This window comes from Daucus carota, chromosome 7, assembly GCF_001625215.2.
Source record: "Daucus carota subsp. sativus chromosome 7, DH1 v3.0, whole genome shotgun sequence".
In the NCBI taxonomy this organism is placed as follows: Eukaryota; Viridiplantae; Streptophyta; class Magnoliopsida; order Apiales; family Apiaceae; genus Daucus; species Daucus carota.
In genome coordinates, this window is record NC_030387.2 from 22632261 (window position 1) to 22648359 (window position 16099).

Sequence of the window (16099 nt, forward strand, 5' to 3'; positions counted from 1 at the left end):
GGAGAGAATGTTGGAATTGGAGAAACTTCCCTGACTGAGATGCTTTCTCTGAGCAAAGCAGAGATTTCAGCTATAAGGAATCCTGAGTCAACAGGTGGAACAGAGTTTACTTCAGTATCATCATCATCATCATGAGCTTTGATGCTGATAGTATGGGAACACAGAGGAGCTGTAGTTTCATCAGAGTTTGCAGCACTTAAGATCTCCTGATCAGGAGCTGCAACAAAATCTTCAACAAGAATCAGAGTTTCCTGAGCAATATCTGGTGTAGTCACAATTGCTTCTGGAGTAGATACAATTGCTTCTGCATTATGTGCTTCTGGAGTATGTGCTCCTGGAGTTTGTGCTGAAGGAGTTTGTGCTGAAGAAGGTATACCAGCAGCTGTAGGTTGTGGCACAGGTTCCTCTGATTGAAGATTATCTTCTGACATAGGAATGTCAGCTTCTGGAGTATGTTCTGATGAAGTTGTCAGAGGTACAGCAGATATTGGCTCCACCATCAGAGGATCAGAGACTGTGACCATCTCAAGAGGATTAACCATGGTTTCCTGAGGAGGGTCCACAGTGAGATCAGTGATTGTGGAGGTGGGCTTGATCTTCTTCCTGGGCCTGAAGACAAGAGGAGGGGGTACTGGTTCATTGTCAGAGTCAGAGTCTGAGATCTGCTGCAAAAATCTTCTCTTCCTAGGTGGAGGAGATGGTTTGGATGGTGATTTTGAAGACCTCAGCACCCTGGTAGGTGAAGATGTTACAACTGGCCCTTTTTGGGAAGGACCAGAGGTGGATTTGTGGTCAGATTTTACAACTGGCCCTTTTTGGGAAGGACCAGAGGTTGGTACATCTGTTTGTTGCTGGTGGGAAGAGGAGGGAACATTCTCATCAGAGAATATGGAATCATATTTCTCTGGCATTGCCTGCTTCAATTTATCCTGTACAGTTACAGGAATAGTAAAAACAGGTAGGTGGGGTTTCTTACTATCCTTTTTCATCAAATCAGTGAATGCTCGTTTAGTGATTTTAAAAGGTAGTTCAGTATCAGTATCAGGAATAGGTATCAGAGGATAACAGTATGAGAAAATAAGCTGACAAAATCGAGCAAAGTAAACAGTATTCTCATCCTCTAGCTTTCTATCACCAATAAATCTCAAAATAGATGGAGCAATATCAAAGTTGAGATTATGGATAAGAGAATACCCAATCTGCTGACTGAAGAGAGGAATAGCATCAAAATTGCTGCATTTATTTCCAAAGGCTCTGGTTATGCAGTCATAGTAAAAGCTCCATTCTTTGCAGAGACATGGACGCTTGAGTTCCCCCATTTTATCAGTGCTACCAGAGTATCCAAAGAACTGCATCATATCCTTCAGAGTTTGAGTAGAAACAGCACTATGATACTTGGAGTGTTCTGGAAGGTGAAGGGCCTTTCGAACCGTCTCAGGAGTTATAATATACTCCTGTTCCTCATAAATACAGGTTAAGGATGGTGATCCATGTTCACCACCATCATTATATCTTGCTGAACGCCAGAGAGTCAGAACTTGAGCTGGAGAGATAACCTCTGGTTGAGTGAGTGCATACATGAACTCACTGTGGGCAAGATAATCTTGGATCAGATGGAATTCACTGGGAGCTTCATCATTGTTCAGAACTACAGCATAGTTGTTGGTAACGAACTTGGCACCATCAAATTCGAAGGCTTTGGTCGACATTGTCTGAAAAATCAAGAAATTGTGAGGTGTAGATGAGATGTTTGATGAAATGCGCACAAGAGGTTTTGAAAATTTTCAGAGAGAGAGAGAGAGAGATATATCGTGTGAGATAAAAAGAAAATAATCTTTCTCAGAGTATATATGTGTATGTACGCATGCAGGTGAGAGAGTAAAGCAATAGTGGGGCACATGGCAGTTTCTGAACGGTAACAAAAACGGTAGTGGAGCAGTAATTATGAGCAGCGTGTAAATCTGTACAAACTTGTACCATTTACTGATAAAACACAATTATTTACCGTGTTTTTCTCCACTCAGGAATTCAAATGGATTTTGTACCGTTTGACAGTAAATCTGATATTTATCTGACCAAAATATATTTATTTTAAACTCCGACTTGAATCAGAGATTTGACTATTGACCAGAGTTTAAATAAATGGCAGATTATGAGACAAAACAACGATTAGTCATAAAATTTTGCACTGATTAGAGATAAGGAAAATCTGGCAACCAATTTTTCCTCAGAGTTTGCAAACAATTATTTGAATTTAATCAAAAATCACTCAATGTCATAAATTTTTGTTAATCACAGATGTGGAGTGAGAGGTGTGTGTTGTCATGATTATTCTAATTGTAACAGAGATTGACAAATTTCTCAAATAAAATTAGAAAGAATCAGATGTACAGAAAATGATTTAACCATCTCATAAGCCGAGTGTCTCATAATAAGGATCAGAGTTTAGGATTTCTTTTTTTTTTTTTTTTTGTAAGACAAGTATCTTCTGAAAGGAAACTTCTCAGGGTAAGTGAGTTATAACCTTCATCAGATTTTATTTATCAGAGTATTTCTCCAGTAATCAGAGAATGTAAAAGGTCACCAAGAAAAATAATTTTCTGATGCATTTTGCTTAATACCAGCATTGCACATGGTTCTTTCCTTTCACAGAATTTCTAAGATCTCAAAGGAGTACCTGAAATAATTTTCTTTCTTTTTCTATTTTTCTTTTCTTTTCTTTTTCTTTTCTTTTCTTTTCTGAGAGAAAACCAATATGTGATCCATATCTGAGACCTGATTACTCTTAGCTCATAAGAGGAATAAAACAAGTTCTTCACTGAATACTTATCTAATATTTAAGAAGTAAGGCAGTCTAGGTAACAAGTTTAAATCATGATTTGTGTAGCAAGAATTTCCACATATGTAATGTCCCAAAATTCAGAATTCAGAGTTTTTCATGATTTAATTCAAATATTTGCAGAACATTTTGCACAAGAATATCTCATATCAGTAAAAATTTAAACCATCAGAGTTTGTCGGGTCAGAGATTAACTATCAGAGTTTGTCATATCTGTGCATAATCATCAGAATTTAGATCAGAGAATAACAGAGGCAGTTGCATATCAAGATATTAACAACAATTACTAACAGATATAATATCATGCAATGTATCAGAGTTTAGAGAGGACCAGTAATCATCCCTAATTCATTTACAAGTCTTGTAAATGTTGCTTCAGCCAGAGGTTTGGTGAAGATATCTGCCAACTGCTGATCTGTTGGGACAAAATGAAGTTCTACTGTCCCTTCCATCACATGCTCTCTGATAAAATGATATCTTATGCTGATATGCTTGGTCATGGAATGCTGTACTGGATTTCCTGTCATAGCAATAGCACTTTGGTTATCACAATAAATAGGAATTTGAGTCAGAGTTAACCCATAGTCCAGTAGTTGATTCTTCATCCATAAAATCTGAGCACAGCAGCTTCCTGCAGCAATATACTCTGCTTCTGCAGTGGATGTAGAAATTGACTTTTGTTTCTTACTGAACCAGGAAACCAGTCTTCCTCCAAGAAATTGACAGCTTCCACTTGTGCTTTTTCTGTCTATTTTGCATCCTGCAAAATCTGCATCAGAGTAACCAATCAGTGTAAAGTCTGATTCTCTGGGATACCAGAGTCCCATCTCAACTGTTCCTTTGAGATATTTGAAAATCCTTTTGACTGCTACAAGGTGTGGTTCTCTTGGATCTGCTTGAAATCTTGCACAGAGACATGTTGCAAACATGATATCAGGTCTGCTAGCAGTCAGATATAGTAGTGAGCCTATCATACCTCTGTAGTTAGTAATTTCTACTGGTGAACCAGTATCTTTATCTAACTTAGTGGCAGTTGCCATTGGAGTGGTAGCAGCTGAGCTATCCTGCATGCCAAATTTCTTTAGCAGATTCCTGGTATATTTAGACTGATTAATGAAAATACCCTCATCAGTCTGTTTGACTTGAAGTCCCAGAAAATAGCTCATTTCTCCCATCATGCTCATCTGATATCTGGACTGCATAAGCTTTGAGAATCTCTCACAGAGTTTAGGATTAGTAGATCCAAAAATGATATCATCTACATAAACTTGAACTAAAAGCAGATCATTGCCATGGTTGAGATAGAATAAAGTTTTGTCAATTGTACCTCTGTTGAAACCACTGTCCAAAAGAAATTGAGCCAGAGTTTCATACCATGTTCTTGGTGCTTGCTTTAGTCCATACAGTGCTTTATCCAATCTGTAGACATGATCTGGAAATTTTGTGTCCACAAATCCTGGAGGTTGTTCAACATATACCTCTTCCTCCAGCTCCCCATTGAGAAAAGCACTCTTTACATCCATCTGATAAACTCTGAATTTCTTGTGTGCTGCATAAGCGAAGAAAATTCTGATTGCTTCCAATCTGGCAACTGGAGCAAAGGTCTCATCATAGTCAATTCCTTCCTGTTGAGAATATCCCTTGGCTACCAGTTTGGCTTTATTTCTTGTGATTACTCCATCACTGTCAGTTTTGTTTCTGAACACCCATTTAGTACCAACTATTGATCTGTTCTTTGGTCTTGGTACAAGTGTCCAGACTTTATTTCTCTCAAATTCATTTAACTCCTCCTGCATTGCTGTTACCCAGTCTGCATCCTGTAAAGCTTCTTCCACTTTCTTTGGTTCTGTCTGAGATAGGAATGAATGGAATAAACACTCATTTGCTGTTGCAGTTCTGGTTTGTACTCCAGCATCTGGATCTCCAATGATCAGATCTGGTGTGTGAGACTTTGTCCACTTCCTTTCATGTGGCAGTTGATTTCTGGAACTAGATCCTCCCCCATAATTCATGCCAGTATCATTTTGATTCTCTGATGCCTCTCCCCCATAATTCATGTTATCTCCATGAGCATTCTGAGTTTCTGATGCTCCCCCTGAAGATGTGTTCTCATGATTCTCTGATGTAGAATGATCAGAGTTTGAGGAGTCAGAATCAGAGTTTGAGTTTTCTGCCGAGTCTGCAACATTTTCATCCAGATTTTCATTTTGAAAGTGCTCCCCCTCAGCATGTGCTTGAGGTTGATGAGTTGAAGTGACAAGTTCTGATGTTGTCTCAGAGTCAGAGTTTATGGAATCAGAGAATGCATCTTCATCTTCAAATCTCAGTTGCTCATGATCTTCAAAATCTTCCATTCCAGTAATTTTCTTATCATCAAAGGACACATGAATGGATTCCATGATTACCCTTGTTCTCAGATTGTAAACTCTGAAGGCTTTTGTTGATAAAGGATAACCAACAAAAATTCCTTCATCAGCTTTTAAATCAAATTTGGTTAGCTGTTCAGGATGATTTTTCAGAACAAAACATTTACATCCAAAAATGTGGAAGTATTTGAGATTTGGTTTTCTGCCTTTGACCATTTCAAATGGAGTTTTTCCATGCTTGTTAATCAGAGTTGCATTCTGTGTGAAACAGGCAGATTGCACAGCTTCAGCCCAGAAGTAGGTTGGTAACTTTGCTTCCTCCAACATTGTTCTAGCAGCTTCAATCAGAGTTCTGTTCTTCCTTTCTACAACACCATTTTGTTGAGGTGTTCCAGGTGCTGAAAATTCCTGTTTAATGTCATTTGCTTTACAGAACTCCTCCATTTTAAAATTCTTGAACTCAGTGCCATTATCACTTCTGATGATCTTTACTGCATCTTTAGAGATTTTGTTCAGCTGTCTGACATGCTCAATGAATAAAGATGGTGTCTCATCCTTGCTGTGTAGAAAATATACCCATGTATATCTGGTAAATTCATCAACAATGACCAGAGTATATCTCTTCTTTGCAATGGACATTATATTTACTGGTCCAAAAAGATCAACATGAAGCAGATGATATGGCTCAAGAATTGAGGACTCAGTTTTACTTTTAAATGAAGACTTCCTCTGTTTTGCTTTCTGACAGGAATCACAGAGTCCATCTGGAGTAAAAACTGATTTTGGAAGTCCTTTCACAAGATCTTTCTTCACAAGATCATTTATATTATTGAAGTTCAGGTGAGATAATTTCTTGTGCCAGTTCCAGCTTTCTTCAATACTGGCTCTGCCAAGTAGACAAATTGCAGAGCTTTCAGAGTTTAAAGATAGCTTGGCTTCATAGATGTTCCCATGTCTATATCCTTTTAGAACAACTTTTCCAGTGGTTTTACTAATAACCTCATAGTGTTCCTCCAGGAAATCAACATGATATCCTCTGTCACAGATTTGACTTATGCTCAGCAGATTGTGCTTAAGTCCTGAGACCAGAGCTACAGATTGAATGATGACATTTCCAAGATTGATAGTGCCATATCCCAAAGTTTTCCCTATGTTGCCATCTCCATAAGAAACATTTGGGCCAGCCTTCTCCACAAAGTCTGATAGCAGGGCTTTATTTCCTGTCATATGTCCTGAGCATCCACTGTCCAGAACTAGGATGTTCTCCCTGTTGCCCTGCAATCACATATACAACTAATGGTTAGTTTTAATGACCCAGACTTGCTTGGATCCTTTGTTCTTGTTAAGTTTGTTAACACTAGCAGCGGAGGATTTATCAGAGTTTAAATCAGAGTTTGTGCTAACAGACTTTTTAACAGATGTTGAACTAGGAGAATCAATCTTTTTCTTCAAAGAAGGTTTCAATTCATAATAGTCATAATATAAATTATGGTATTCCTTACAAGTGTAAATGGAATGCCATAAACTACCACAATGAAAACAAGGATTTTCTGGTCTAAATCTAGTATTCCTAGTCTTAACTTCTGATTTTGGAGACATAGCATTTATGTCCTTATTTTTCCTGCAAAAAGAAGCAAGATGATTAGGATTACCACAATTATGACAAGTTTTCCTAGGAGCATTTGGAATAGGCATATAACTGTTGCTTTTGTTTATTCCAACCTTTCCATTCCTATTTTTCCTAGGTTCCTTAATCCTGTTTTCTTTCTTAACCTCCTTGAGCTTATGCTTAAGCTGTTTCTGAGTCATCAAACCAATATTAACCTGTTTAGGTATATCAGTCTTTGATTTGTCCTGAGTCTTTGATTCTGCAACAAATCTTACTGGAACTACCCTAGGTTTTTCAATTTTAATGGTTTCTTGTTTATATGACTCAGCTTCATTTTTATCAGAGTAACCTAACCCTTTCTTCCAGTTTCCACTTTCTAAGATATTCTGAGTAGTCTTCCCTGAGTTAGTCCAAGTTCTGATTATCTCTCTTTCCTTAACAAGTTCTGATTCAAGAGAAGCATTTTTCTTTAAGAGTTCATTTTTAACAAAGATAGAGTCATCTCTTTCCTTCTGAACTTCTAGCATATGAACTAGTTCCTTTTCAAGATAATCATTCCTTTTCTTGACATCTAAGTTCTCAGATTTTAGTCTTTCATTTTCTAAAGTCTGATTTCTATAACTAACATGCAGAGTTTTAAGAAACAATCTTAATTCAGTTATATCCTCAGTATCAAAAGCAAGAGTGGAATGAGGTACCTTAGTTTCAACAGTCTCAGTGCTGTTGTCCATGTTTGCCATCAAGGCATAGTTGACTTCTTCCTCTGATTCTGATGAGTCTGCCCAGCTTCCTTTCTTTGTGATAAAGGCTTGTTCTTTTTCTTTCTTAGCTTTCTTGCACTCAGTTGCAAAATGGCCTTTCTCTCCACAATTGAAGCAGGTGTATTTAGACTTATCAGATTTTCCAGATTTTTCTTCTTTGCCTTCATTCCTTTTGAAGACCTTCCTATCAGAGTTTCTGTCTTTCTTTGAGAACTTCTTCCCTTTGTTGAAGTTCTTATAAGCCATCTTCTTGAAGCTTTTCACCATCAGTGCTGCCAGCTGCATCATCTCAGTATCACTGTCATCAGAGTCTGACAGTATATCAGAGTCTGAGTCATCATCAGAGTTTGATGACATAGTTTCAGATTTTTTGACATGTGCTTTTCCCTTGCTTTTCACAGCTGTTTCTTCTTGAACTTTTAGAGCAACTGGTTTGGGTTTTCCACCATGTCGTTTGTTCCTTTGCTCCATTTCAAGTTCATAAGTTTTCAGTCTTCCAAAGATATCATCCAGAGACATGTCTTCAAGATCATGATTGTCTCTTATAGTGGTTACTTTTAAATCCCACTTTTCAGGAAGAGCAAGCAGAAATTTGAGATTTGAATCTTCTAAATCATACTCTTTATCCACTAGAGACAGATCATTCAGCAGCTTGACAAATCTGTCATAAAGATCAGTCAGTGATTCACCAGATTTTGCATCAAAGTGTTCATACTCTTGAGTAAGTATGGTTCTTCTGTTTTTCTTGATGGCTTTAGTTCCCTGACATCTGACTTCCAAAGCATCCCATATTTCTTTTGCAGTTTTACAGCCAATCACCCTATTTGACATAGCATTATCAAGAGCACTGTGCAACAAGTGCTTCACTTTTGCATCTTTACTGATTGATAAGATGTCCTCAGGAGTATAGTCTTTCTTCTCTTTGGGGATCATCTTCTGAGGTTCATCTCCAACTGCAACAGAGAGCTTTGTTGGCATGTGTGGGCCATCATAAATCCTGTCCAGGTATTCTGGATCTGTAGATTCCAAAAACATAGTCATTCTGACCTTCCAGATAGGATACTCAGATGCCTTGAGGATCGGAACCCTAAGTGACTCATATCTACTGGTTTGTGATTTCTCAGACATGATTGTGTGATTAAGATCTCACTGTAGGTATATCAACAGAGCTGGCTCTGATACCACTTGTTAGGCCGAATAAACTCACTATATAAGATAATATAGTGAACACAATCAATAACAGAACACCAGTATAAGAGAATAATTCAACTAAACTCTTATTCACAAATCACAGTAGCTTACAAATAATCTCTTAGTGATTTATATTTTATCACTAAGAGCTGCTAGGTTACACGAATAATATTCAATTGATTAACTCATCTAGAGTAAACCCTAAGCTGTGTTTATATACACAGTTACATGATATCTACTGATTGATTTACATTTATCTGCTTCCTAAAATAATCTAATCAGTAGCTATCCTTTCCATGTTCTGATTTGCATATCTTCCTTGATATTCTCTTTCCTTGCTTATCCAGATCTTCTCCTAGAAATCAGCCGCCTGCAAACTCTGATCATCATACAAACTCTGATCCAGCTGGCAGTCGTTAAACTCTGATCCTAGATTAAACTCTGATCTTCATTTCTGCACACTAAACAAGTTAAATACCTGTGACATCATCAAATATGTAACAGACTTGGTGATATATAGCCTGCGAAGCCATTGGACCAAGTAAATGAATCCAGTAGTACATCAAGTGCACTCAAGCAGTATAGATTAATTAGTTAGTCGCAACATTTTCATCAGTTCACCTCATGATTTATCATCATCTGAGAACACCACTTTTGCTTATTCTACTGATATTACACAAAAATTTAATTGACAAACCAATTTTCCTGCATAACAGAGACTATAAGGTAGACACGGACGTGATAAAATCAGCTAGAAATTAGTGAATAAACCGTTATATATCAAAGTCATAAGTAGGTCCACAAAACCAAATTGTTTTAGATATTAAGCCTGAATAGCTCTACTGATACTACTATTACCAATAATAATAATAATATTATGCAAGCTTAGGTAGTTGTACGCCTAAGACTCTTGTTTCCAGGCCTTCCCTTTGTACCTGAATTTGGTGGTGGAACCTGGCCTCCATTCTTTGCATGTCTCGGAGCATCATGGCCTTGTTCTACTTCTAAGAAGCCCTTTGACGTATTTTCTGGAGGAGGTTGTATTTGGTCTGAATATTTCTCATCATCCGGGTTTTTTCTCTTTTTCTGCAAATGATGTTCAGACGGTTCAGTGCTTTCGTGGTCCAAGTCATGTTCCGAGCTATCTTCACCAGAATCAATTTTTGAAATGGAAGCTAGTTTGTTGGTTTCCACCTCATCTACCTCCATCACCGTGAAGCCTTCTTTATGCTGAACTGTATTGTATTGATTCAGTCTAAGCCTAAATATGCAAGTCCTGCCCACCATATTATTTAAAATTGGTGGCATCATCTCTGGTGTAGCGTTCTGTTACAGGGAAACCAGCACATTTAATAATTGAAAAAGTGTAATGCAGTTATAATAAGTCAAACATTTGTAACATGTTGGAAATATGAATACCTGGTCACTGTTGAGTAGATGCTGTGCTGAGACGTTTATTAGTTTCATTACATGTCTATCAAATATGACAAAGGACGTATCGGCAGTTGAATCCTTGACTGCCAGCGTTACTTTATATACTGGCATTGGTTTTGTTTTATGAGAACATTTGCTGCATTGCCCGAAGTCATTCAATATTTTCCCGCACTTGTTGCAGCAAATATAATACCAGCCTTCGTTGGGAAATAAACCAATCACATTTGCTTTGGTGTAAAATTCAATAAACTGCATAATAATTTAATAGCAGGCAAGGTGGATTATGAAAAAATTAGATTTAGGTTGTAATATGCATTATGACTGTCAAAATTATGTTGTTTATTTCTTACATTTTTTCCATCTGGGAGTTGTGCCTCAAATAGTTGTGCTATTGTCACAGTTTCAACATTACCCATATTTTGTTGCTCCTGGCTCCTCATAGATGGCACAAGTGTTGGGATTATACTATTTTCCAACTTAGTACTCTCACGCAGTGTTGTGACAGCCGAGTGGTCGATATTGAAAAAGTATTGTGTTGAACTACTTGACCACAGCACAGTTTCCCCTGTGAAGTTGCAAGATGACAGTGATTAAGATTGTATGAGTCATGATTAGTATAAGGTTGAAAATATTTGAATTCGTACCTTTCACAAGTCTTGTGGAAGTACCAGTTATGATTACAATGACATTTGGCTGGGTGTACTCATTTTCAAGCTTTAGGAATTCAAATGCCTGATTCTCCCACGATGTGACCTTTATCTCATCTCTGAATGAAAAAGAGTAATATCCAAGGGTTGAAAAAGTAATGCATAACTATGTAATTTAAAGCAATGTGTAATTTTTGGTTAAAGATTGTCGTAATTGTGTAACAGAAACACACCTTTTGTCTGCAAGGACAATATCTAATGACTTTTTCCCGCTTTTGGCAGTTTGTATATGAGTATAATCTTTCAACTTTCCCACGACATCTAAGAAATAATATCCGTGCATGAGTATTATAGAGAACTAAATGCTGGTTGAGTACTTGGCTATATCAAAGTATAGTTATTACCCATAAGAGTCACAACATCTCCAAGTCTCGCCCTGGTTTCTTCGAAAGTCTTCAAATTAAATTGAAGCATAGGTATAGCCGGCACATCACCAATTTTCTTGACATTGGTCTTTCTATGAAAATTGACACTGTACTCTCCCGCCACAGGTCTGTATGTCTCAGGTGCAACAGCTACATCGTAGTTTGAAATCAAGTATACACTTCCAAGTTGGAGCCTTTTAGAGAAATCTGCTATTAGACCAAACTGCAGCGGTCCGGCCTGGACTTGGGTCCCCTGTATAGTTTGTTTGTTGTATCAAAAAGCTTTCAAAATCAGTTTTCTATATAGTTCGGGAGAAGAAACACACGCATATATATAGTAATCAACAAAGCATAAAAGCTTTCAAAGTCAGTTTTCTATATAGTTCGGGAGAAGAAACACACGCATATATATAGTAATCAACAAAGCATACCTCTTCATCAATAATGATATAGGTTTTGGTTGTGGCATGTGTTGCTCCTGGTTTTCTCCCTTCCCATTCCCTTGAAATCCGAACTTTGATGAAGTCTGTTCCCCTTCCGGGAGTTAAATCTTTCAATAATACGTATGTCTCCATGAATATTTTGGTTGCTGAGTGATGGTTTCGAGACTTCGGTTTAGAGTTGGAAGAACCCCTTGTATAAGTGAATTTATATAAGTTCATAGCTGTATTGAAAGAGTTGAGATTTGATAATAATATGATTCTATCTGTTTGATTTTTAGTAGAATTATAATTTTGAGTAGTATAATTCTATTTGATGTGTAATATGACACAAGTTCTGAAATATTATAATTAATTTCATGTTTTTTAATAAAAATACATACATGTAGATATTAAAAATAGTATAAAAATATATAAAAAGTGAATATTTATATGTTTTTTATAAAAACATATGTATAATAGATAATTATATGTTTTTTTTATAAAAGCATATACATATTAATATTGTAAAAGCATATACACATAGATAATAAAAATATTTATCATTTATACTACCAATTTAAAAAATATTCATTATCATAAGAGCTACATTTTAAGGAAATATATATTAGTAGGGTAACATAATTTAATCAAAATTCGATTTATTAGAATTTAATTATAAATTAAATTTATTTTATGAATCTGAATTTTAGTAGAACTATAAATTTGTAACATATCAGAACATTTGAGTAAAATAAAATTTGATAGATATTAGGATTATAACTTTCATTATAATTTTATTTGATGAATTTGAGTTTTAGTAGAAATATAAATTTGTAATATATTAGAACATTTTAGCAGAATAAAATTTTAAGAGTATAAATGATTTTAGTAAGATGTATAAATGATTGGACGAATATTTCCAAGAATAAGTATTGGTTTAAGAGTTTTTACTGTCAAAAACAGTAAAACCACAAAAAAAACCGGATTGAAATGCATGATTGATAAATAAGGAGAATAAAGAAATTTTGAGGGTAATAGAGAGAATATAACACACTTGGGAAAATCAAGACATTTTGTGGATAATAGAGAGAATATAACACACTTGAAATATGTTGCCGAGTGCCTTGTTGCTTAATTGTTGTGTAAGAAAATGTATGTACAGTGTACAGAAGACAAGAAATAGTGGTTATTCTACTGCAATTAGATACACACTAAAGTTGTTTCAACTCATCCAGTTTCAAATGTATAAACCACATAAAGTATAATCCTGCACTACAAATAGTCCATTGGTAGTTTGCAATTATCATCCATTTCTCCCACTTCTGACTGCAGCTTTTTAGAAGGGGAGGTCCATGGTCTTCGCGGATTGTCTTGAAGCTGTACTGGACTTTCTAGATCAGAAAACCCACCAAACACTTCCATAGACTTCATCGCCTTCTGAGCATCCCAAAACCCCTGTAAGTTGTAATAACTGGTCTGTTGAGCTATGTTCCTCTGTTTCACCTCATCAAGGTATAACTGCATTATCCAAAAGGAAAAAAAACACTTATCATATATTGACAAATCTACTGGGTTTTTTTTACTAGCTCCTCCCCCCCCCCCCCAGTTCCGCCCCTGTAATAGAATTATTATTGGATTTATAGAAATAACAAATAATATTTGCGTGGTATTTAAACTACTGCCTCATATCAGCTGCAACGATTCTGTTCATGCAGTAAGCACAACCGGAAATGCAGAATTAGGTAATGTTGGTGTTAATATCATCTTGAACAATCACATAATCACTTTCACTATTCTCATCACTCTTAGGTGGCATATCGTCTCTAGTTTCAGCAGTAGAGTGGACACTTGACTTCGTTTCACCAGCTTCAGACGAGGTGACACTAGATGATTTGTTACGAGTTGACATGAAAGAAAATTTTTGTTGAAATCAGGGTGCTGACAATAGTACTGCCAAAATACCCAAGGTGCCGCTGATAATGAAGAGGCCTGCTAGATCTCTGGTCCCAAAACTGCTAATGCGCGAAGCTGTGTCAAATGAGTAATCTCCATCAGAGTATTCTGGCCCAAAATTCTTCGTCTTAAAGGCATGCATCAATCCATCACCAGTAAGATTTAAGAGTGCCATAGATATATGAGGAGTCAGAGCAGATCCTTTTGGGAGTGCCTGTCATAAATACAGTAATATGGCATATAATGTAAACAGGGGGCGTAGCCAGGAAATTATCTAGTAGTGTCAAAAAGTTTACAATATCCAAAATACATATAAAAAATATCATCCGGTGGTGTCGAAATTAAGATTTACCGCCATATATATTTTTCCTAAAAAAAATATACCTATACAATAATTTTAAATTTCAGCGATGTCGGATGACCCTTGGATACGCCCCTGTATGTAAATATACTATATTCAAATAAATTTATAATTTGTGCAAACTAATTGACATTACCACTAATGCATACCTCATATCTATGTGTACATGCCAATTAAACTCTAAGTACTCATTTTTCATTATGAGAAAGAAAGTTTGAATTGAAAAAAGTCTTTAGTAAGGGCATAAGTAGCAATAGTAAAAGGCAAGGAAAATAAATTTCCAGAAGAGAGAACTCCGTGAGACATTGAAAGTTGAATCAAGAAGTAAAGAGCAAATATTAGATGGATGATACTCTAATTAAGTTGAAATAATTAACACAAGAGAGAAGAAATTGAAGATATTAATTTCCCACCACTGGCAAGTGAAAGTGTGAGACAGGAATCAAACTACCTGAAATACTTTATTGATAGCAATAAGACATATACACTTGGAAGACATAGCATAGATTTTTGGAGAAAAAGTAACTTAAAAAGCCAATTCCACCTGTCCTGTAGGGGGATCCAAGCAATTTATAATTGGTTTTACCATAGGTGTCGAGAAAGATCTTAATGAAAGGAAGCTCATCAAGAATAGCATCAACTCCTCCATTATGGCATCCCTTGGAAAGAGCATCATGATATTGCTCCACACTTGCATAAGACTTGATCCTAGATACATTGAAGTCCAGCCTGTTAGTTAACATTTCTTTCACAAAAGAACCTTTTTGGAAACCAATACAATAAAGCTTGTCTGTTGAATGTTGTAACCGAGAAATAGTCATATTGGAAGATAAGTTAGCTGTGTAACTCTGCATAACAATATATGCCGTAAACAGCCATATGACGAAAACAAATTGAGTCCATTGAGATTGTTTTTGCCCAAATTCCTATTGTATTGCTGGTGCATCAGCAAGTGGTATTCCTATACCAGCCTTCTTCAGAAAAGGTGGATCATTGACACAATCTCTGGTCATCCCACAAATATGGTTCTTCTCCTGTAACTTATTTACTATTTCATTCATACTTGTGGTCACACTTAAAAAGAATATAAGAATAAATAGACCAGATGATATAACAATACAAACCAACCCCAAGCAACTGCAGTACTCTATTAGTGCTTCAAAACAACAAAGAAAGAAAAGAAAACAAAGACTGTATGTATAGTAGAAATCATAAGCTATCTTTAAGTTATTTCAACTACTGGTGTAAAAGAATCCAACTGATCTATATAATAATCTACTAATCTGATATATTTAGTAATCCTAACATAAAGTCACATAAGTAGATAATATTAGCAAGACGTAATAATGAATCCGGGCAATCCCAAGAAAACCAAGTTAATTTGCTTCCATCATCCCAAGTTGGCAAAAACCTCATGGTAAACAACATTTTTTGTCATGCCAACAATTGGGTGGGTTTCATTTTCACATACTATATGCAACCCCAATGGTGTTGTTACTCTCGATATGGCCACATAGAACTGTCCATGGCTGAAAACCGGTCTTGGCAAATATAAGCCAACATATTTTAGCGTTTGTCCTTGGCTTTTGTTTATCGTCATTGCATAACAAAGGGATACCGGAAATTGAACTCTTTTGAGTGTAAAAGGCAGTGCTGTGTCTGATGGCCTCATACAAATACGTGGGATGAAAGCCTTATCACCAATATGATTTTCGGTAACTATGACAGCTTCTATAACTCGGGCACATAATTGAGTAACAATCAACCATGTTCCGTTGCACAATCCCTTGCTAGGAGCCAGATTCCTTAACAGAACAATTGGAGATCCAATTTTGAGCTCGAGTTGATGATTTGGTACTCCTGCAATTCTTAAAGAATTCAAATATTCTGGTGTGTACATGTTTTCCATTGATTCATAGTTAACTGTGCTTTTACAAACTGAATCCACGCTTCGATATATTTTGGATTCGCCTGCAAACAATCGAATTAAAGTTAAATTATAGTAGTCTAACATATATATGGAATAGTAGTGAACATAAATTTGAAGGAACAAAAGGAATAATATAGAAAACTGACCTGTAAATCTTTTCA

General features: G+C 36.2%; 1 protein-coding gene across 1 annotated transcript; it reads right to left on the minus strand.

Moving 5' to 3' along the window:
* Nucleotides 1-9651: 9651 nt before the first annotated feature.
* Nucleotides 9652-11847, minus strand: LOC108194736 (uncharacterized). Its single transcript, XM_017361678.2, has 7 exons — nt 11704-11847; nt 11252-11525; nt 11081-11168; nt 10869-10966; nt 10551-10765; nt 10186-10449; nt 9652-10092 (listed from the first exon to the last, which is right to left on the minus strand). Exons 1-7 carry the CDS (start codon nt 11845-11847, stop codon nt 9652-9654), a joined length of 1524 nt encoding a protein of 507 aa, XP_017217167.2.
* Between the last annotated feature and the right edge of the window lie 4252 nt (nt 11848-16099).